Genomic DNA, 22,375 nt, shown 5'->3' with positions numbered 1-22,375 from the left:
AAAAAAAAAAAAAAAAAAAGCGTAACTTCCTTCAAAAGTAATAATGGGCAGGAGTACGTCTTTGTAAAACAGTCAAAGAAAATTTAATCATAGACTAAAACCCCGCCCCCTGCCTTCACGGCAGCGACGCTGGCGGGAACGACTTTAGAGTTTGCACCGGGTGGGCAGCAAACATTTCCCGGAAACAGGCCACGAAGCTTTCCACTTGGAGCCCGCTGTGGTCCTGGTGCCTTTCACAGCTGGTTTTCGGTACTGCTGGGACCAGGCTCCGCCTCCGCCGAGTCCTTGCTTCTCGCTCCGCTCCACGCACCGGCTCCGCCCCGGCTCGCCCGGCTCCCGGAGTTCCTCCTCTGGCTACCTGCTTCTAAGCGGAAGTGAACCCGGACTGCGGCTGGTACAGTGGTCCGTCCTGGCCTTCGGTGACGGGTTGCGTCAGTTCCGACCCGGACCTGTACGTTGCTGCGCTGACGTGGCTCCCGGAAGTTGGGCTGGCGTCGGGCCGCCATGTTGCAGCAGGTGAGGGGCTGATGGCGCGCTGGGAGGGTGGCGGCTCCTGGGAGTGGAGGTTTCGTGGGACTGGAGTTCGTGTTCCCGCTGCCCGCTTCTCGAACTCGAGGAGGAGCGGGGCGGGCGGAAGTGGAGGGCTGTGGGTGGTTGTCTCAGGAGGGCGGCTGGGCGCTCTGAGGCCTCCGGAGGAGGCGTGACCCGTGTGCCGCCGAACAGGTACTGCTTTCGGCTGTGAAGACGCCCATTGTTAACCAGCGCGAGCCGGGGTCTTTTTTATTTCTCAGCCTTTAGGTGAGGAGGAGCGGCCTGCGGGCCTCTTTTAGCTCCCTGGCCTCCAGGGCCGCGCTGCGAATTTGTAGGAATCCACGGCACCGCCAGAGCCGCGCTTTCAAATTGCTGTTACCAAACTAACGTTGTTGGTGACTCTCTGCTTTATGTGGATTGTAGTACACGTGTTGGCAGCCAGAGACTAGTAAAATTAATAATCTTTTACTTCTAGAAAACATTACTGTTTTGTCACTTAGATTGTCTTAAGTGTTTTTTTCTTTCGGGTCGCATAATTTACTGAGAGATTACTGTGACTCAGACACGGGCCCAGGGATAGGGCTGTGAACAGTACAGACAGGTTTCTTGCCCTGTATTTTCAGGTTAGGGAAGTGGGTTCTAGGGGATTGGGGTGGGGCAGTGAGACACGATAAATTATGTAATTAAAGATATTTTCAGATAATTGCAAAGAAAGGGTGATAAAAAAGCAAGTCTCTGAGGATAGGACAACTGGGATTTGTGGTCAGAAAAGACCACTTAGGAGGAGATACCTTGAGTGGAGAAAGTCCAGTGATGGTTAAATTCAGCTCTCTGTGTTACAGGAAAGTGGTCGCGATCCAGACCCCAAAAGAGGGTTCTTGGATCAGGCAAGAAAGAATTCAGGGCGTGTCCGCGGTGCAAAGTGAAAGCAAGTTTATTAAGAAAGTAAAGGAATGCTGGTTGCCCGTGTTTATGGTTATTTCTTGGTGCTATGGTAAGCAAGGGGTGGATTATTCATTCTTCTCGTTTTTAGACTATGTAGGGTAACTTCCTGACGTTGCCATGGCATTTGTAAACTGGCATGGTGCTGTGGGAAGTATAGTAGTAAGGATGACCAGCGGTCATTCTCATGACCATCTTAGTTTTGGTAGGTTTTGGCTGGCTCCTTTACTACAACCTGTTTTTTCAGCAATATCTTTGTAACCTGTATCTTGCGCTGACCTCCTGTCTCATCCTGTGACGTAGAATGCTTTAATTCTCTGGTAAGGCTCAGTACATTTCAGCCTCATTTCACCCAGCTTCTGTTCAAGATGGGGTGCTTCTGGTTCACGTGCTTCTGACATCTGACCCTTCACCCAGGCCAGATGAGGCTGGAGAAACATGACCATGCTGACTGTTCCCGCTTTTTATTTGTTTGTTTACTTATTTATTTATTTTTGAGATGGAGTTTCACTCTTGTTGCCCAGGCGGGAGTGCAGTGGTATGATCTTGGCTCACTGCAACCTCCAACTCCTGGGTTCAAATGATTCTAGTGCCCCTGCCTTCTGAGTAGTTGGGGTTACAGGAGTGTGCCACCACGGCTAATTAGCCTGGCTAATTTTTGTATTTTTAGTAGAGACAGGGTTTCCCCGTGTTGGCCAGGCTAGTTTCAAACTCCTGACTTCAAGTGACCTGCTCGCCTCACCCTCCTGAAGTTCTGGGATTACAGGTGTGAGCCACCACCCCCGACCAGGACTGACTTTACATTGTAATAAATCCTGTTGTCTAGCAGAGCATTCAATCAAGTGGTATATTTGTTGAAGGTATGAATAAATAAGCAAAGGAGGCTATAATATACAGCTGACTGTGATCAGGGCTGAGAAATCTAAGTGTAAATGGGAGCCAGGGAAAGAAGCAAATCATTCCTACTACAGGGTACTGGAGAAGCTTTTTGGAGGAGAGTTTAAACTGTGTCCTGCCAGTCCATGTAGGCCTCTGCTCACTCTAGTCCCTAGATTAGGTTTATTTTCAAAGGCATGGGTGGGAATACAGGAAGTTGGTCTAAGAAATGGCCAAGTAGCCCATGCAGTAAGTGACCGATGGGAGAAGCTCCTATTGAGCTAAGGCTGAAAAGGTAAAATGGATTCAGATCTATGAGACTAGTGGTTCTCAACTCTGGCTATAATTAGAATGCTCTTTTTCTTTAAAAAAAGGAAAAAAAGCTGATACTTGGGTCCTGCCCCCTGATACTTGGGGTTCAGATATAAGTGCTCTGAGGTGTGATTATAATGTCCAAGATTGAGATCCACTGTATGATGTTATGAATAAAAAGCTGAGGCCTTCTGCTCTCGATCCCAACAGTCTAATCGCCATCCAGTGGTTAGGGAGACATTTTCACATCAGATCATATTATTTCCCTACTGAAACCCCTCACTCAGCTCTATGACTAAAAAACAGACTGCCTATCATGAACTGTCATGATCTGGTCCATGTCAATCTCTAAGACCTTATCTTAGGCCACTCACCTTTCATTAACTGTGGTAGGCTGAGTAATACCTCCTTACCCCTGCCAAAAATGTCTAGGTTCTAATCCCTGGAATCTGTGAATATGTAGATTTACCTGGCAAAAATAATTTCACAAATGTGATTAATTGCTATTAAGGATCTTGAGGTCCAGAGATTATCCTGATTATCCAGGCTGGCCAGATGATGTGATCACAGTGGTCCTTACAAGAGAAACAAAGGAAGGTCGGTGAGAGAAGGTGATGAAACAAGCAAAGTAGAGATCAGAGACATATTTGAATATGCTATGCTGATGATATTAAGGGTGTTTAGAAGCAGAAACAGAGAAGGAAACCGATTCTCCAGAACCCCTACCCACATCTTGATGTTTAACCCCTTGAGCCTCATCTGGACATCTGACCACCAGAACTTTATAACAGTATATAGGAATTTGCTGCTGCTGCAGTAGGAAACTTACATAGTACATCAGCTTCTGCCAGACTGGTTTTTTTTTTTTTTTTTTTGAGACAGGGTCTGTCTCACCCAGGCTGGAGTGCAGTGGAGCAATTGGGTCACAGCTGCAGGCTCTACCTCTCATGTCTGAGCCGTCTCCCCATCTCAGCCTCCTGAGTACTACAAGCCACCATACCTGACTAATATTTTAATTTCTTGTAGAAATGGGATCTCACTGTGTTGCCCAGACTAGTCTCAAACTTCTGGGCTCAAGCAGTTCTCCTGCCTTGGCCTCCCAAAGTGCTGTGATGAGCCACCTGGCCTTCTTTTCAGTTCCTTAAACATGCCAAACTTGGGCCCCATCCAGTTCTTTTGCACTTATGGTTCATACTACCTAGAACACACTTCTTTTATCTTGCTCTTTGAAAGACCAATTTCTTCTCATTTATTCAGTAAATACTGAGTGCCTACCAAGTGCCCGGTACTGCTATAAGTGGTACAGATTTAAAAAAAAAAAAAAAAAAGACAAATAGCTCTGCACTCCTGGGGTTAAATTTACTAAGATGGGGAAGACTATGGACACAGAAGATTTCAGGGCAAAATCAGCAGTTTGATTTTGGACATTTTAAGATGCTAGTATTTTTAAAACCAAAAAGCACTGAGAGGGAGACCCATTGGAGTATTGTAAGTGTTTGTTAGGCTGCATGTTCTGACTCACCTGTTAAAAAGAAAATTCTAGCTACTGTAGTAAAGATCTGGAGGGGGAGGGGCAAGGAAGGAGGAATAAAGACATGAAGCTAGGAGGCTGATTAGGAAACTGCTTCAATCAGGAGGCCAAGAAGTAATGGCTTAGTCTAGGGTGGATGCAATGGAGGCGATGAAAAATAGATTCGAAATACATTTTAAGGTAGAGCTGCCAGGATTTGCTGATGGGTTGATTGGGGAGGTAGAGGATAAATAAAAGGAATAAAGGAAGATTCCAAAGTTTTTGTCCTGAACAACTAAAAAGATGATGATGGCTAAGACAGACTCTTGGCATTCTAATAATTAGAGGTCAGAAAGGTAGAAGGAATAGACAGTGGGGACTGCAAAAGAAGTGTCAAGAAATGGGAGGTGAGCCAGGAGTTGGTCGTGTCCTGGAAACCAAATGAAGTGCCTCCAGTAGGAAGATCCAACATCTGTGTCAAATGCTGCTCACAAGTAAGATGAAAACCAAAAAGTGACCACTATTTTTAACAGGTCATCAGGGACCTCAGTAAGAGCAGTTCCAGTATGGTTGGGAGAGGGGAGGAAAGGCTGACTAAAGTGAATACAAGAGAGACTAGAAGAATTAAGAGACAAGTCTATATAATACAAGTCTTTAAAGGAAAAAAATAGGGTGACAAGCAAAAGGTCTTGTGGTATCAAGTTTTTATTTTTTAAGGTAGGTGAAATTAGGGCTGGGCGCGGTGGCTCAAGCCTGTAATCCCAGCACTTTGGGAGGCCGAGGCGGGTGGATCACGAGGTCAAGAGATTGAGACCATCCTGGTCAACATGGTGAAACCCCGTCTCTACTAAAAATACAAAAATTAGCTGGGCATGGTGGCGTGTGCCTGTAATCCCAGCTGCTCGGGAGGCTGAGGCAGGAGAATTGCCTGAACCCAGGAGGCGGAGGTTGCGGTGAGCCGAGATCGCTCCATTGCACTCCAGCCTGGGTAACAAGAGGGAAACTCCGTCTCAAAAAAAAAAAAAAAAAAAAAAAAAGTAGGTGAAATTAAAACATGTTTATATGTTGACGTGAACAAATGTTTTTAAAAGGATTAAAAAATTGATGTTGCAAGAATTACTGGAACAATACCTGGCGGCAGTAGGCAAGAGGAGACGGAAACCAGGACACAAGTAGACAGGAAGACCTGAGAATGAAGCACTGACAGTCCACTTATCAAAAGAATATGTGGCAGACCACGAGTAAACACACAATTAAATAGGCAGGCAGTGTGAAAATTCTCTTCCGATGGGTTCTATTTGTTAGTGAAACAAGAAATGTTACCAGCTGAGAGACTGTAAGAGAAGAAATGTTGAAAATTTGAGTTTTAATAGTGGTAGTTGCCTAAAGTGAGAGGGTGAAGGGGCTATGGAGATGTAGAATGACTGCCTGGCAGCACTAAGGGCTCAACTGAGGTTCACCGTCACAAATATATCAAGTGGGAACAGTTGGCGTCTGGCGGCTCACACCTGTAATCTCTTACCAGAACTTTGGGAGGCTGAAGCAGGTGAATCACCTGAGGTCAGAAGTTTAAGAAGAGCAAGACTGTCTCAAAAAAAAAAAAAAGACTTTGCCCTTTAGGTTCTCCAGCAGCTTAATCTATATGGAGGTAGGAGAGGGTAGACCTGCAATAAGAATATTCTGAGATACTGTTCAAATGGAGATTTGTCCTAATGCTGTGGGAACATGGGGATTTCAGAGACAGTTTTTCAGCCGTTTCAGTGTGTGAGCTAAAAAACTTAAAGGATGATTTGGCATTTATCTGGAGTTGAGCAGGGCATGGGGAAGGGAAGAATTCTCTGAGAAAACGTGAAAGGCAGGAGATGGGAGAGAAATCCTCGTGTTTCTTAGAGATCATGTAGTAATAGTATTGCTACAGTGCTCAACAGTGCTCAGTGGAGAAAATATCAGAGGCAAATGGGGGCATTAGATTCTGTGATCTTCTATGCTTTATGTGAAGGAATTAAATTTTATCCTTTATTTGGGGATGCCATTGAAAAATCTGAGCAGTGGAGTGACATGGTGTGATTTCCATATTGGGAATATTGCTCTGGGTAATGTAGAGGAGAGACTGGAATAGAGAGGGATAAAGGGATGGAGGCTGGCGAGTGGCGCTAGGAGAGGAACAGGAGCACGTTTGTTGTAGTTGAGGGGACTTGCAGTGAATTGAAGTGTGAACCACTCTTAGAAGCCTAAGGTGGTAAAAAGAAGCAATGCTTTGGAAAGGTAGAGGATTGAAGGGGAGATTCAGGATTGGGTTTTTTTTTTTTTTTTTTTTTTTCTGAGACGGAGTCTTGCTCTGTCGCCCAGGCTGGAGTGCAGTGGTGCCATCTCGGCTCACTGCAGCCTCTGCCTTCTGGGCTCAAGTGATTCTCTGGCCTCAGCCTCCTGAGTAGCTGGGATTATAGGCGTGTGCCACTATTCCCAGCTAAGTTTTATGTTTTTAGTAGAGATGGGGTTTCACCAGGATGGTCTTGATCTCCTGACCTCATAATGCACCAGCCTCAGCCTCCCAAAGTGTTGGGATTACAGGTGTGAGCCACCATACCCGGCCAGGATCAAGGTTAAAAAAATTTTTTTTTTTTTTTTTGCCTAATAAGTGGCCTTGAAGAAGTTTATATGCTGATTAGAAAGATCCATTAGATGGTGGTGGCTCATACCTGTAATCCCAGCACTTTGGGAGGCCACTGCAGGCAGATCCCCTTACTCTGGCCAGAGTTCGAGACCAGTCTGGCCAACATGATGAAACCCCGCCTCTTCTAAAAATACAAAAATTAGCTGAGTATGGTGGCATGTGCCTATAATCCCAGCTACTCCGGAGGCTGAGGCAGGAGAATCACTTGAACCTGGGAGGCGGAGGTTGCCGTGAGTCAAGATTGTGCCACTGCGCTCCAACTTGGCTAGCTCCAATTTTGGTGATGAGTGAAACTCTGTCTCAACAACAGCAAGAAGGAAAGATCCCATAGTTAGCCTTGAAGATAAGAAAGTGTAAATAAAGGGAAAAGTGATGAAACAAGTCCCCAAGCAAGGAGGCATGAAAAGAAGCGATTCTGAGCACAAATAATTGATTTAGCCTTGAGTAAGAAGAGAAGGAGTTGTGAGGAGGGGTCCTGGAACTAAGTGTGCAGTCAGATGATTTTGTGAAGGAGCCAGAACCTTGAGATGATCCCCAGTAATCTTGACTTGCTCTGTGACTTGGGAGAGAACACGTGAGGATAGGAGTAAGTTTGTAGGAGCATCATCTGCACCCCACAGTTTTCTCAGAGGGTACAGCCCAGGGGCAGGGATGGATCCGAAGAGACTTGGATTATTCCCTGGGGTTTTGAGGATCTGCACGTGTCCTTTTTCTAAATTTTGAATTTCTGATGCTGTGACCATGTCATTATTTTTTCTTCTGTTTTGATGAGTATGCAGCTTTGCATGCAGTAACCATGTAAACGTTGAATTTCCTTTTGCTTCTTCAACATTTACTTTTCCTACTAGGATAGTAATGATGACACCGAAGATGTTTCACTGTTTGATGCGGAAGAGGAGACAACTAATAGACCAAGAAAATCCAAAATCAGGTAGGAGGAGAAGTTGCATGAGCTGTGTTAGTGTCCAGTGTTGTTCTGTATGTATGTCGGTGCTAGGTGATGGGGGTCAAGGCAGAGTTGTTTTCATGTGCTTTTGGATACTGCACGTTGCTAGTCTGACATTTAGTGTAAGACAAAGATGACATTTCAGATTTTCTTGGGAGTAATTGGCATATGGAATGTTACTTAATACTGAGTTTTAAAGTCAGCAAATCCAAATATTTGAATACCTGTGTTTTTAATTCTGTGCTGTTTTCTACCATTTCTTTATATAGTTTTTATAGATACATTTTGATTTGTTGTGCACATTTCAAAATTATATAACATTTCTATTCTAAATTTAATTCTCTGTAAATAAATTCACTTATTGAAAGCCAGTTATACCTGAACTTTGTTAAGATGCTGTCTGTCACTTTGCTTTCATCTTTCATGCCAATCACAACCAACCATGTATTGTATGATTTCATTTATATGAAATATCCAGAAAGGCAAATCTTTAGAGACAGAAAAGAGATTAGCTGTTGCTAGAAGCTGAGGGATTTGAAGGTAAATGGGAAATGACTGCCAGTGGATACAAATACTCTTTCTGGGGTAATGAAGTTGTAAAGTTGATTGGACTGATGGTTTTACAACTCTGTGAATGTACTACAAACCATTAGATTGTTCACCTTAAATAAGTAAATTGTATGATATGTGAATTATATCTCCAAAAAATTATTAAGAAACAAGAAACAAACTGTACCTGATGAAAACTTTGTCTTAATGTCTGAAGTGATTTCTGAGGGCTACTGATTGGCATAATTTGAAAATGGGATTCAAATTCTAAGATAACAGTTTCCTTATTTCTGCAAGCGAGGTAAAGTATTTTTTATATATTTTGTGAAAGTTTATATTCAGTGAGGTGTTAAAGTCATGTGTGCATAGTGTATTTTCTGTGACGCGAGGGCCTAGTCAAATAGTGGGACTTAAGAAAAAGAGAGGGAGGAGGTTTGCTTGCTCCTTTTATTTTGACAAAGCTCTTCACAGTTACACCATGGCTAAAACATTTTTCTCTACCTTTGCTAGTACCTGTCGTAAAATGTAATTGCATTTCTTTCGTTGTGTTTTGGCTTCCAGACATCCAGTAGCATCCTTTTTCCACTTATTCTTTCGAGTCAGTGCAGTCGTCGTCTATCTTCTCTGTGAGTTTCTCAGCAGCAGCTTTATTGCCTGTATGGTGACAATTATCTTGTTGCTGTCATGTGACTTTTGGGCAGTGAAGGTAATTTTGATTGTTTTTATTTTAAAATTATATTTAATATGAAAATGATGTATAAATAGTAAAAAAAAGAGAGTATTTTGCATTAGCGTTAATCTTTTGTTACTTCAAACCTCATCTTTGTTGAAGTGCTAGATATATCAAATCACATGTAGATTATTATTTTTTTTTTCATTTTTTTCCTTTGACAACACAAGATGAGACATAGAGGTTACTGTGCTGCTGCTTTTTCTGTGCCATCTTCTAACCTACATCAGCTTTAAAGTCTCATAAATAAACAAATGTGACTAGCAACCACAGACTCTACAATGTTGCTTCTAATCTATACCATGGTTTGCTTCAGGCTTACCTGTAGGTTTGCTGTATAGGATTTTTAGATGAGGCTTCAGGATAGTTTGTCTACAAGTACCTGAAAAATACCTACCTTTTGCAAAGGCTCCTATGGATGCTATAGGGCAGTGTTTCTTAACCAGAGACAAATTTGCTACCCGTTGAATATTTGTCAATGTCTGAAGACGTTTTTGGTTGTCATGACTGGAGGTAGGAGTGTGCTATTGACATCTAGTGGATAGAGGCCAGAATGCCGCTAAATATCCTAAGACACAGGACAACCCCCCTGCAACAAAGAATTATCTGACCCAAAATGTCAGTTGTACCAAGGTTGAGATACCTGCTGTAGGAGATAGAAGGGAGTATAAGAAATAGTTTCAAATTCAAGAACAATGATTAGAGAGATGGACGAATGGATAGACAGGTACGTAGATAAATAGGGAATCAAGTAAGCATAATAAAATACTAAATATGGACTCTAGGTGATAAATATTTGGGTATTCACTGTAAAATTTAACTTTGTATGTTTGAAAATTTTCATGGTAAAATAGTGGGGAAAAAATCATAAAGACTAATTTTGGAGTTTTGGGGGCATATACTGAATTCAAAGACTGGTAAGATGTTACAAGTCCTTTCACACCCACCAAGGTAGCCATTTTTAGATTTTTTAATTCTTAGAGATAGCAGAAGTGGTTGGCTTGGTGATGGTCAGTTTCCACAGGCCACAAAATGCTGAGAAGAAATATTTCAGAAGTCTGTTTTCTTTACATTTTTCTTTTGTCCACTCTTCTTTGGCTTATATTTCTTTGAATTTCTTTTGTTACTTTATGCTGTAAAGTATTTGATACATACTAGTCACAGTTTTGTTTTGATAGACGTTTCTTTTTGTTGTTCATACAGTTTCTGTTCAGCTAAATAGAACATGCTTTCTAGTCAATTCTTCCTGGTAATTTCCAAACTCTTAAAATTTTTCTGGGTTTAGAGTTTTTAAAATGTGATCAAATGGTTTATTTTTTGATAAGGTATTTATTTATTTATTTATTTAAACACGGGCTTAAAAAATGGCGTCCTTTTATCATTGGCACAATTTACTTATAGATAGTCAATGGCGATAGGAGGCAAAATTAAGAAGTCAAGAATAAGGAAGTTATTAAGTGGACTTGGGAAAGGGATAAGAAGGGTTCTAAAACAGTTAAAACAGAGATGTGTCATAATTGTCATAAATCTCAGTGTACTTACTAAAAAAACAAACAAGCAGTCTTCATCTAAACCCCTAGGTGTCCAATATTTTGGCTTCCCTAGACCACAATGGAAGAAAGAATTGTCTTGGGCCACACATAAAATACACTAACATTAGTTGATGAGCTTAAACAACAACAATAACAACAACAACAACAACAGCAAACCCCAAATCACAAAAAAATCTCATAATGTTTTAAGAAGGTTTATGAGTTTCTGTTGGACCGCATTCAAAGTTGTCCTGGGCAGCATGAGGTCTGTGGGTGGCAGGCTGGATAGGCTTACCCTAGGTGGTGTTAATGAAGATAAAGAAGAGGTAGAGAGGGGAAAATTATTTAAAGGTGTGTTTAAATGCTAAAGCTTATATCGGTTTTTATTTTATTCTTCACTCTGACAAATTGAGTAAAAAAGGTTAAATAATGGTTTTAAAAACTTAATGACAGCTATTAGTAAAATTTAAAACAAGTCATGTATCTTCTGCAACAATGGAGAAGATGGAGCAAATAAAACAGTTCATATAGCAAAAGAGGAAAACAAAGCAAGTGTCAGGGAAGCTTAAATATCAGAAAGCACATGTATAAGGTGATGTCTGTAATAGCAAATAATAGTAAATATAATTTGATTAAACTACCCTTTTAAAGACAAGAATACTAAGATTGGGCCAGAAGGTGAAGTCCAAACAAAAGATCTAACCAAATTAATGACCTTAGAAAAAATAAAATATGGCAAAGATAACATCAGATCAATTCAAACAAAAAAAAACCCTGGCAATATATTATTATCAGATGAGATAGGAATCAGAATAAGAAAGCACTAAGTGGAACAAAAAAAGATCATTTTGTGAATCACAGTGAAGGTCACTCACAGAATAAAACTATATCAAACTATGTGTAATAAAATTAGGAATATTAGAAGATAGAAAAGCATTATGAAAAATCTAAAAAACTACTGTCTTTAACAAACCAAATTGCCCAAAAATAAATAAGGTCTGAAGAATCTGAATGCAATAATTAGCAACATCAATTTAATAGCAGTATTTGGGACCGTGTATGTACAGAGAGAATACTTTCTTGTTAAAATTGACTAGTGTGAAGAAAATCCAAATAAAATTGCTCAAAGCGTCTACATTTTCTAGTCCAATGAAACAAAACTAGAAATTAATAGAAAGTGGTTGTCAAATTGAAATTCTTTTTAAAAAGCTAACTGCTTTGTATCTTGGGTTTAAAAGGAAGCAAAAACTGCAAATACAGGTTATTTATACCTTAGTGGTGGTGATCATTTGCAGTCAAGCTTTCTGAATATGTCAAAAACTGAATTCAGGGGAAAATCATAGACTAAAGGCTTTTATCTTAGACAAAGAGTGAAAATAATGGACTACCTGAGTCCAGAAGTTTCAAAAACAAGCAATAAGCCTGAGAAATTAGGAAAACAAACTAATAAAGATAAAAACAGGAAATAAAGAGTTGGGAAATGGGAACATAGAAGAGTTCGAAAGTATTCTGAGAGCATTCTTTGAAAATACCTATAGAAGAGACCTCTGGTTTAGGTCCCTTGCCAGCTCTTTTTTTTTCTTTTTTACTTAGCCTTTAGTTAGAATCTCTCTTACAGGAATTTCGGTCTCATAAGACTCCTTTTCTTCTGTATTCCTTTCCTAAGGGGTGCCATCTGTGCTTCTTGTTTCGATTGCTGATCTGTAAACTGTGTTGCCTCCTAGATCTGTATCTCCATCCAGATTTGCCCTTACAACTCAAGGCCTCTTCATGTGTCTTCTTGATACTTTTATGTGGCTGTCTTGAAGGCATCTCAAATCTTTTTTTTTTTGAGACGGAGTCTTGCTCTGTCGCCAGGCTGGAGTGCAGTGGCTCGATCTCGGCTCACTGCAACCTCTGCCTCCTGGGTTCAAGTAATTCTTCTGCCTCAGCCTTCCGAATAGCTGGGACCACAGGCGAGTGCCACCATGCCTGGCTAATTTTCTATTTTTAGTAGAGACGGGGTTTCACCATGTTGGCCAGGATGGTCTCGGTCTCTTGACCTTGTGATCTGCCTGCCTGGGCCTCCCAAAGTGCTGGGATTACTGGCGTGAGCCACCATGCCTGGCTTTTTTTTTTTTTTTTTTTTTGAGATGAAATCTTACCCTGTTGCCCATGCTGGAATGCAGTGGCACAATCTTGGCTCACTGCAGCCTCCACCTGCTGGGTTCAAGCAATTCTTCTGCCTCAGTCTCCCAAGTAGCTGAGACTACAGGCACTCGCTACCATGCCCAGCTAATTTTTCTATTTTTAGTAGAGACGGGTGTCACTATGTTGGTCAGGCTGGTCTCAAATCCAAGTGAGCCACTGCACCTGGCCAGGCATTTCATATCTTAACGTGTAAAATACTACTTGTCATCTTCCACTCCCCAGAAGCTCTTCTTTAAGTGTTCCCTTTCACAGGGCCTGGAATCACTATTTTTTTTACTTGAGCAAACCAGAAATGGATCAGTTGCTTCCTTCCCACTCCATATCCAATTAATGACCAAATCCCATAAATCCATAGATTGTACTTTATTCATTAGGGCTTCATTGCCTACTGCTCTATCTTCTTGCTCCCATATCATATTAATACAAGTATTCCTAATCTTTTTATGCCATGGACCCCTTTCATAGTTTCATGAATAATGTTTTCACATACATGAAATACATAAGATTACAAAGGAAGTACTTATATTGGAATATAACTTAAAATTATTAAAAAGGTACATTTCTGATTGAGTTACGTGTGTAGTAGTCCCCCGATTATATGAGATTTCACTTTCTGCAGTTTCAGTTATTGCAGTACATTACACTAAGTACACTAACGTTGTGAGAGAACTACATTCATGTAACTTTTATTAGAGTATGTTGTTACAGTTGTTCTATTTTTAGTTCTTATTAATCTCTTACTGTGCCTTATTTGTAAATTAAACTTTACCATAGGTATGTATGTATAGGAAAAAGTACAGCATATATAAGGTTTGGTATTATGCACAATTTTAGGCATCCGCTGGGGGTCTTGGAATGTATCCCCTGCAGATAAGGGAGGACTGCTATGCTTTGTGAATGTATTAATGATAAGATCTAGTGGCAGGTTTAATAACTACTTTCAAAGAAGTGGTGAGCATAAGCAATATTTTGAGATAACTGCAGCAAGTATAGTACAAAATGAAAAAATTGCATCAGGGTATTTTTAATTTTGCCTATATTCATAGTTTGTTGTCTACATTCATAATTTAAAGGTATGCTAAATTTCAGCCAGAGGTTAATGAAAACGAAGATAACATTTTTTTCCCCCATCAAAGTTCACAGAACCACTGAATCTATTAGTGAACATCATTAATTAAACATCCCCAGTACTGTTGATTCCTATTTATCCTTTAAATTTCATTCCAAATGTTGACTCTTCATGGAGTCATTTTCTGATACCCAGACTAGATTAAATTTCACTGTTATGCTCTTGAAGCATCCCACACTTTTCCCTTGCAGCACTTCCTTCATTTGGTAATGGTTCATTTGTGTGTTGTCTGCCTCTCTTCGTCTCTTTCCCTGAGGAAAGAGATGGTATCTGTTAGTCACTATTTTATTACCAGCACATAGTAGATGCTCAGTTAATATTTGTTGAGTAAATAAACATTAGGAAAGCTATCAAAGTAATTTGTTACCTTAGTAAGTAGGAAAAGAGCTTGGTACACTTGAGAGACTGACTGAAGGCCAGTGTCTATAACCATTTTTAGGGGGATGTAGTTGCAAAATATATGTAGCTATAGTCAGGATATAAGGTGGGTGACAGTAATCAAATAGCAAGGGGTTTAGGTAAAATTAGGGAACTGGAGAAAGGGCAAATTGTTCGTGAGGGAAAAGAGAAGGGGTAATGTATGTTGGTTGGTTGGTTGGTTGGTTTTGAGACAAAGTCTTGATTCTTCATCCAAGCTGGAGTGCAGTGGTGCCATCTCGGTTCACTGCAACTTCTGCTTCCTGGGTTCCAGTGATTCTCTGCCTCAGCCTCGCGAGTAGCTGGGATTACAGGCACCTGCCACCATGCCTGGCTAATTTTTGTATTTTACTAGAGAATGATGTTTCACCGTCTTGGCCAGCCTGGGCTCGAACTCCTAACCTTGTGATCCACCTGCCACAGCCTTCCAAAGTGCTGGGATTACAGGCGTGAGCCACTGCACCCAGCCACTGAGAAGGGGTAATGTGTATGGGTGGACTTGTTGCTTGCTTTGTTACCTCTACCCCCCTGCTAGTCCTGCCATTACCATTTTACTTAATCATTTAGCCAGGCCTGATACATAGTAGTCTTTGCTAACTGGATATTATGGAGGAAAGCTGAAGATTTTTATTTGTGAAATGTTAGACTAAGATATGAGCTTATGATAGATCTTTAAATAATGCTTTTAAAATGTACCTGTTTATATTAATCTTCACCAGAATGTCACAGGTAGACTAATGGTTGGCCTACGTTGGTGGAATCACATTGATGAAGATGGAAAGAGCCATTGGGTGTTTGAATCTAGAAAGGTAAACTGCCTTTTTTGTTTTAAATAGTGTTATCAGCTAAATTATTTGTAGATTATATTTCAATATTGGAGGATAAATTATTCAGAAATAAAAACACTGTACCAAATTATTTAGCATGCCAGTACTAAATGAGATGGCCTTGTAGAATTTAATGCATTTTTCTGTCTAGTTCAGACCAGAAACAAGCAATATACAGAAAAGAATCTTGAGAGAAGGTACTGGGTCAGAGTTTATACAGTGTGCTAAGCTGCCTGTCAGGGATTGCTGATAAAAGATCTATTTGTTGTCTTGGTGGGTATCTCCATGTGTCCCTCTATGTTCAGCAGGTAACTGCTTTCAACATCTGTCTTTGCTTTTATGGCTGTCTTTTATTTCTGGGCAGAAAAAGGAGGAGGAGGAGGAGTGCAATTGGATAGTAAATCTGGTTGGAGCACTCTATTCTTTAAGCTGCTGCCTTCAGGAGCCCTGGGGATCCCGTGTGTGCTTTGAGTTAGCCTGCTACCCTATAGTGAATATTCACTTTCCTCTTGGAAATAAGTTTTGGAAGCAGAGGACAAAATTCCTGGCAATAGTACACCAAGGGCACTGACAAGTAATTCTAAGAAAGTGGTACTGTGTTCAATGAGTCTATATTCTTTTGTATTATAGAATCTACCTTGTAAACAACTTACCACCTTGTAAATTCCTGGGTATTAAGACATTTTGATAATTGTTCAGTATCCCTTGATTCCATTTTTTTCCCTCTGGACCCTAATTTGACCTTTTAGTCTCTAGAATGATTGTAACTGTGATTTCCTTGATCTTTAGTCAGAAAGGTATCATTTAGAACTTCCTTATAAATAAATATTATGAGTGCAAGAAGAATTGAATAGAAGCCTATCAGGGACCACTCTTCACTGTCGTGAGTTGTGGTAAACTGTCTGTCTTGCCCTGAAAATGCAAAATTCTTGAGTTGATATAAATCAGTTCCTAAAGTTACAAGAGTGATAGAGTAATTTTTTGGGGGGGTTCTAACTTAGGACTTGGGCGGGTTCTAACTTAGGACTTGGGCTGTCTGTATTAATATTTGAACTTTTAGGTAATATGTCTTTTATTAAACATGGTGAACTTTTTATTGGTAAATCTCACAACATGATAACTGAATTTGTGTTCTTTGATAGGAGTCCTCTCAAGAGAATAAAACTGTGTCAGAGGCTGAATCAAGAATCTTTTGGTTGGGACTTATTGCCTGTCCAGTGCTGTGGGTGATATTTGCCTTTAGTGCCCTCTTCTCCTTCAGAATAAAGTGGTTGGTGAGTATCAATGTAGAACTTTCAAATAACCCATTAAGATGTCTGATGGTAATCATAGGAGGCAACAGCCTAGTCCTTATCATTAGGGACCTATCTTGAATAGGCAGCTTCATCATGTAATTCCTAAGTTTTGCTTCCCAACTCTACCTTTGTCTGTAGTACTGGAGAAGAGATTCTATGAAAGACTCCTTCCCACCAGTTTTCTAGGCTTTAGTGGTCTTTTCAGTAGTCTGACAATTACTGTCTGAGTAGCTGTAGTCAGACGGTAGTTGGAATGATTGGAGGTTGTGAGGCATCTTTTCTTCATGAGGTTCCATGGCCTCTCCACATGTTTTTCCATGTGCCTCAGTTTGGGCTTCCTCATGGCATGGTGGCCTCATGTTGGTGGGACTACTTACATGTAGGCCCAGGACTCCACTTGGGGGGTGTTACAGCTCACGAGCTTTTACAGTCTAGCCTAAGATGTCATGGCATCACTTCTGCTGCCTACCCACATTCAAGGAAGTGGGAATTAGGCTCTATTCTTGCTACGGAGTAAGAAGGTGCTAGAAGACTGTGTAGAAGAGTAGACATTGTTGCTGCCGTCTTTGGAAAATAGTTTTTCACTTGACCAATTTGTCAGTCTTATTCTTTCTTACAGCTCACATTATTTTTTCTTATTTTATATCTGATATCACACAATACTCATTGATATCAGATATATTTTGGCCTTAATTATGTTTTTCCTCCTAATTTGTAGTATTTTCTTAGTCCTGTTTTGTGATATAGGTTCTTTTTTTCTTGTGTGTGCTCATACATTCATACTTTCCTTTTTTGAATTTGGAAGCTTATTGTCTTTTCAGTTCTAGTAGTTACCTCTAGTACATACTTTATATGTTTATATCATTACCCTCTTTGTTGAATTTGGAAATTCATTTCAATATTTATGGATTTCCTGCTCTGGAAAATGGGAAGTTTACACTCATGTGCTTTCTTTAACTTCTCCCTGCTCCTACCTCTAGATTTTTGCTTCTTATAGTCTTATTTTAGTCCTTCTAGTGGTTTTCTTTGTCACATTAGTTAATGTACTTAAGCCTGTTTAATGACTTAATAGACTTTGTTTAGAAAGGGAAGAAAATAAACACTCATATTCCTTCCTATGAGTTTCTTTCTTTCTTGTTTGTTCCAACATTATTTTTGTGTTGCCAAGTTCATAATAGTTATCTTTTGAAAACATAGTCTTTGATCTTTTTTTTTTTTAAGTCGATTCATTGCCTATCACAAGTCTTACTGCAGCTTCTCCTTTTACCTATTGGTTGGCTACATTTCACTGTTGGGTGATATTTTGTCAAAGAACATGTACGCATTATTTTCTTCTGACTCACGTTTAAACATATGAGCCTATGGACTGTTCCTGAATGATGACTTGGCTGGATTAATATTCTTGGGTCACAGTTTATTTCTTTGTGGAAGACACTATTCCATCGTTTTCTTATATTAAATATTTTGGAGAAATCTGAAGCCAGGCTTACGTAAGATTTGTAATCTCTCCCCATAAGGTTTTGTTTTTTAGTTTGTGACATTTAAAAATACAACATGGATGTATCTGTATTTATCTTTCTTTATTAAGTTTTCTGGGGCCTGTGTGCCTTTCTGACAAGCAGACTAAAGTTTTGCTTGGAATCAGGAAAATTGTTTTCTGTTGAATCTTTGCATTTATTTATGTTCTATTTTTTGACCTTTAATTCTGACGTACCAGTTATGTCTATGTTGGATCATTTTTATCTGTTCTCATCTATTTTCTTGTTGCTTTAAACCAGGTGTCCCCAAACTTTTTACACAGGAGGCCAGTTCACTGTCCCTCAGACCATTGGAGGGCCGCCACATACTGTGCTCCTCTCAGTGACCACCAATGAAAGAGGTGCCCCTTCCTGAAGTGCGGCGGGGGGGCCGGATAAATGGCCTCAGGGGGCCGCAGTTTGGGGGCACCTGCTTTAAACATTCATCTTTTCCTTATTTATTCAGCAATTATTTTTAAGAGTTCACTGTTAAATCAGAGCTGTCTGGGGACACAGGGGGATAAATTAGGAGACAGGTAAGCAAGATGACTGCTCCAGTAGAGCTTACGTTCTAGTGGAAGGCAGACAGTAAAAAGTACAGTAGGGGATGTTAGTTAATGATACAAAGTAATGGGGTAGAGAGTGCAGAGGAGAGAACAACTATTTTAGGAACTATTTAGAGAAGCTAAAGCTTCTCTCTGTATTTCCTTAGCTCTGCCAGCTCCATTTTCATCTCCTGTTATCTCACCGTCAAGCTTTTTGAGTTCTTATCTTTGGGTTCCTCTATTGGGTGAAATATTCCCAGGAATGCTTTTATTTTGGTGGGTTTTTTCTTTCAGAGTAGATTCTTCACCTGTCTTCTGGATACTATGCTTCTTTTTTCTTTTTTTTACTGTAGTTTTGTATAAATGCACTTCCCTTTTTCCTTAATCCATTTTGCTCATCCTTACGGTGACAGCCCTGTCTAGCCCTTCTCTTTCTGCTGGTTTAGTGTTGGTGAATCCTCCTTGACCACCTTCCCCTGATGTCTGAGACATGTGGCTGCTGCTTTGAGCTGGAGTTGCAGTGCTGGGATTGGTGGCCTGAAGACACGGGTGTGAGGTGCAAGGTGGAGAACTTGGCCAGGCTCTGGCTCTTTGCTGGGCTGCCTGGGTTTTGCGTTCTCTTTTCCTTAATGGAGCTCTTGTCTCCTGATTGGCTGTGCACTCTTTTCTGTTTCTCCCCTTCTGCTTTGAATTGTTTGTGAGACCTTGGAGCTTTAGCATCCATCCAGGAGAGTCAGCCCAGTCTTTTTCTAGTAGTGTTTCTACTTCCTTAAAACGAAACAGGGAGAGGTTATGTGAAAGCCAGTTTGATCCTGTGTTAACCTACTTATGCCTAGGGTTCCATTATTGGAACGCTAGGCATGTGGGAGTTATTTATATCCTGCTCAAGGTCATCACCAAGGTTTGATTTTTTACTAAAAAAATTGCAACCTACAGCATAAGTGGGTTAAGACCACAGGACACAAAGGGGCTTTAACTGAGGCTCCCCATGAGTATCCCACCTCCTCACTTCTCTTACGACGATCAGCTCTCATGATTGTTGGTCCTTCTATGCTTCCTCTCCTGCCTTTTTCCCACCTGGTGTACCACTGTGGCCAGCTGCAGGTATATTCCTGCCTTTTTGGGTCATTCTTAGTTGAAAGAAGTTTCTGCTGTCATGACTATTTCTGCATTTTTTTCTCTGCATTTTTTTGCTTTTCTGTAAGTTGCTGGGGATGGTAATTATTAGTGAAATTTTCCTTAGAGCTTCTTTGGAGAGTTTGGAACCGTTTAGGATTGTTCCAAGCTGGCTCTTTCTTTGGCCACTAGCCGTTTTTTATGTTTGTTGGTATTAGTTTGTTTGCATTTTTAAAAACACTGCTGTTTATACCTTAAGGAAGGGAGATCTTCATGTCTGACTTCACCGCACCATCTTAAACCAGAAGTTTAACTTACAGATGTTAAAATTTGTTGCCATTGAGTAATGGATGCCTTAGCAGGGCGCTTGGTTCTGTGAATTCAGGTGCACCCTGGCATGTTGATATGTACATACCCAGTAGTGCCCCTGTTTGAGAAGCATGGAAAATTAAAAGGAAATTTACTCAAATAAAGACACAGTTTTATGTTTACTTAGGTAACTAGCAACCTCTTATTACACCAACACATTTAATTCCATGAAACAAAAGTTTCGAACAGAAAGTACCACCTCCTCTTCTTTTACTAGGAATGTGAACCTGTTCATTAATTGAACATTTAAATCCATTAATTAAACAATTAAATCAACTATCTGTCTTGTTAAGGGTAAGGAGAATAAATCTAGATTGGAAAAAGACATTTTGTTTAGCTGTTTTGATTATCACTGATATAAAAGAGTAGAAGGTCTGATGAGCTGTTTATTCCAGAACAAGGGTTGGCAAACTGTGGCCTGTAGGCCAAATCCAGCCTGACACCTGTGTTTGTAAATTTTTGTTGAAAAACAGCTTTGCCCATTTTTAAAAATATATTGTCTGTGGCTGCCTTTGGATTAGAACAGCAGAGTTGAGTAATTGCAACAGAGAACATATGTTCTAAAATATTTATGATTTGGCCCTTTACAGAAGAACTTGGCTGATCACTGTATTAGAATTTTTAACATTTTGAATTCCTCACATTTTCTTAATGAATTTTTCTAATTAAGATTAATTAGAAATTTTTTTTTCTTTTTTTTTTTTTAAATTGCATCTTAGGTTTTTGGGTACATGTGAAGAACATGCAAGATTGTTGCATAGATACACTTGTGGCAGTGTGATTTGCTGCCTTCTTCCCCATCACCTATATCTGGCATTTCTCCCCATGCTATCTCTCCCCAACTCCCCACCCCACGCTGTCCCTCCCCTATTTCCCCCCAACAGACCCCAGCGTGTCCTTTGTAGGAACATGGATGAACCTGGAAACCATCATTCTCAGCAAACTGACACAAGAGCAGAAAATCAAACACCGCATATTCTCACTCATAGACGGGTGTTGAACAATGAGAAATTTTTAAAGAGTGGGTTTTTGAGTTTCTTTTTCTCACTTCTCATTGATCCTAGTGAGATCACCATAGGTGAGAAAAAGAAACTCAAAGGAACAAACAGCTCTGCAAAAGTGCAGGCGTATGTTGATTGCTGCCTTAGGGCATTGTGTCCACTTTACCAGAAGCCAGTTGTCACATAGAGCAGAGAGTCATCTCTACCTGCTCTCAGTTTATTGAACTTGATCTGCCTCTTTACTGTTCTTTTGTAATTCTTTTTTTTTTTTTTTTTTTTTTTTTTTTGAGACGGAGTTTCACTCTTGTTACCCAGGCTGGAGTGCAATGGCGCGATCTTGGCTCACCGCAACCCCGCCTCCTGGGTTCAGGCAATTCTCCTGCCTCAGCCTCCTGAGTAGTTTGGATTACAGGCATGTGCCACCATGCCCAGCTACTTTTTTTTGTATTTTTAGTAGAGATAGGGTTTCACCATATTGACCAGGACGGTCTTGATCTCTTGACCTGGTGATCCACCCGCCTTGGCCTCCCAAAGTGCTGGGATTACAGGCTTGAGCCACCGCGCCCGGCTCTTTTGTAATTCTTAAAGGGATAATGAATATTTGAGCCTTTCCCGAGTCTCATTCACTTTTCCTAACTTTACTCACAGACCAATGGGAAACAGAGCAAGAAGGCTCCCCCTTCATTGCATCCCCAGTGGCTCTCATGGTGCCTGGCACATAGAGCAGTTGTGTTGAGTAAATACTAGCTGGGTGAACGACTCGTGCCTTGTACAGAGTGTCTATCAGATGGGTTTGTTCTGGCAACTGTCTCCGGAAGAGTCTCACTGGCACAATCGTGACTTTGCAGAGCTTCCTGTTTCCTCTGTTTCTCATGACAATCTGCCTTGTCTCATTTATGGCACAGAGAAAGGTCAATTTCAAGCCAGTAATTATTGATTATTTTTTCCCTTGTCCCAGGCGGTGGTCATCATGGGTGTGGTGCTACAGGGTGCCAACCTGTATGGTTACATCAGGTGTAAGGTGGGCAGCAGAAAGAATTTAACCAGCATGGCTACTTCATATCTTGGAAAGCAGTTTTTAAGACAAGTAAGTGTTTTCTGGATGTTATCAGTGACTAATGCAATGATTTTTAACTTTTATAGTTTAATTTTTATGAAATGCTCCTTAACAGAAGTTTTTTTAAAGTCACATAGTTATTTAAATATAAGATAAATATGTTTGAATTGCTCTTTGGAGGTGTTAAAGACATTCTGGAAGTGTATTGTCAGTATCCTAAAATTATTTTAAAGCCAGGAAACATAAATTATCATTGATAGTAACTTGTTTTTTAAAAATTACTTTAGGTTCATTTGTTTTTTATTAACTA

The 22,375-nt window shown here is 40.3% G+C and overlaps 1 protein-coding gene across 8 annotated transcripts in view; it reads left to right on the top strand.

Moving 5' to 3' along the window:
- The first annotated feature begins 358 nt into the window (after window positions 1–358).
- TVP23C (trans-golgi network vesicle protein 23 homolog C) overlaps window positions 359–22,375 on the top strand; it is a 49,570-nt gene continuing 27,553 nt past the window's right edge. Inside the window, exons 1-7 of one of the 8 annotated variants that reach the window (XM_074387974.1) lie at window positions 450–516; window positions 1,374–1,525; window positions 7,694–7,776; window positions 8,902–9,046; window positions 15,058–15,147; window positions 16,308–16,439; window positions 21,967–22,095. In XM_074387974.1, the coding sequence (XP_074244075.1) occupies window positions 1,523–1,525; window positions 7,694–7,776; window positions 8,902–9,046; window positions 15,058–15,147; window positions 16,308–16,439; window positions 21,967–22,095 (582 nt within the window). In that variant the 5' untranslated portion in view covers window positions 450–516; window positions 1,374–1,522. The other 7 variants (XM_074387976.1, NM_001281860.1, XM_074387977.1 and 4 more) reach the window with 7 other exon arrangements.

This window comes from Saimiri boliviensis, chromosome 17, assembly GCF_048565385.1.
Source record: "Saimiri boliviensis isolate mSaiBol1 chromosome 17, mSaiBol1.pri, whole genome shotgun sequence".
Lineage (NCBI taxonomy): Eukaryota > Metazoa > Chordata > Mammalia > Primates > Cebidae > Saimiri > Saimiri boliviensis.
Note: the sequence above shows the minus strand (reverse complement) of the source record. Positions and strands in the feature narration are given on the sequence as shown.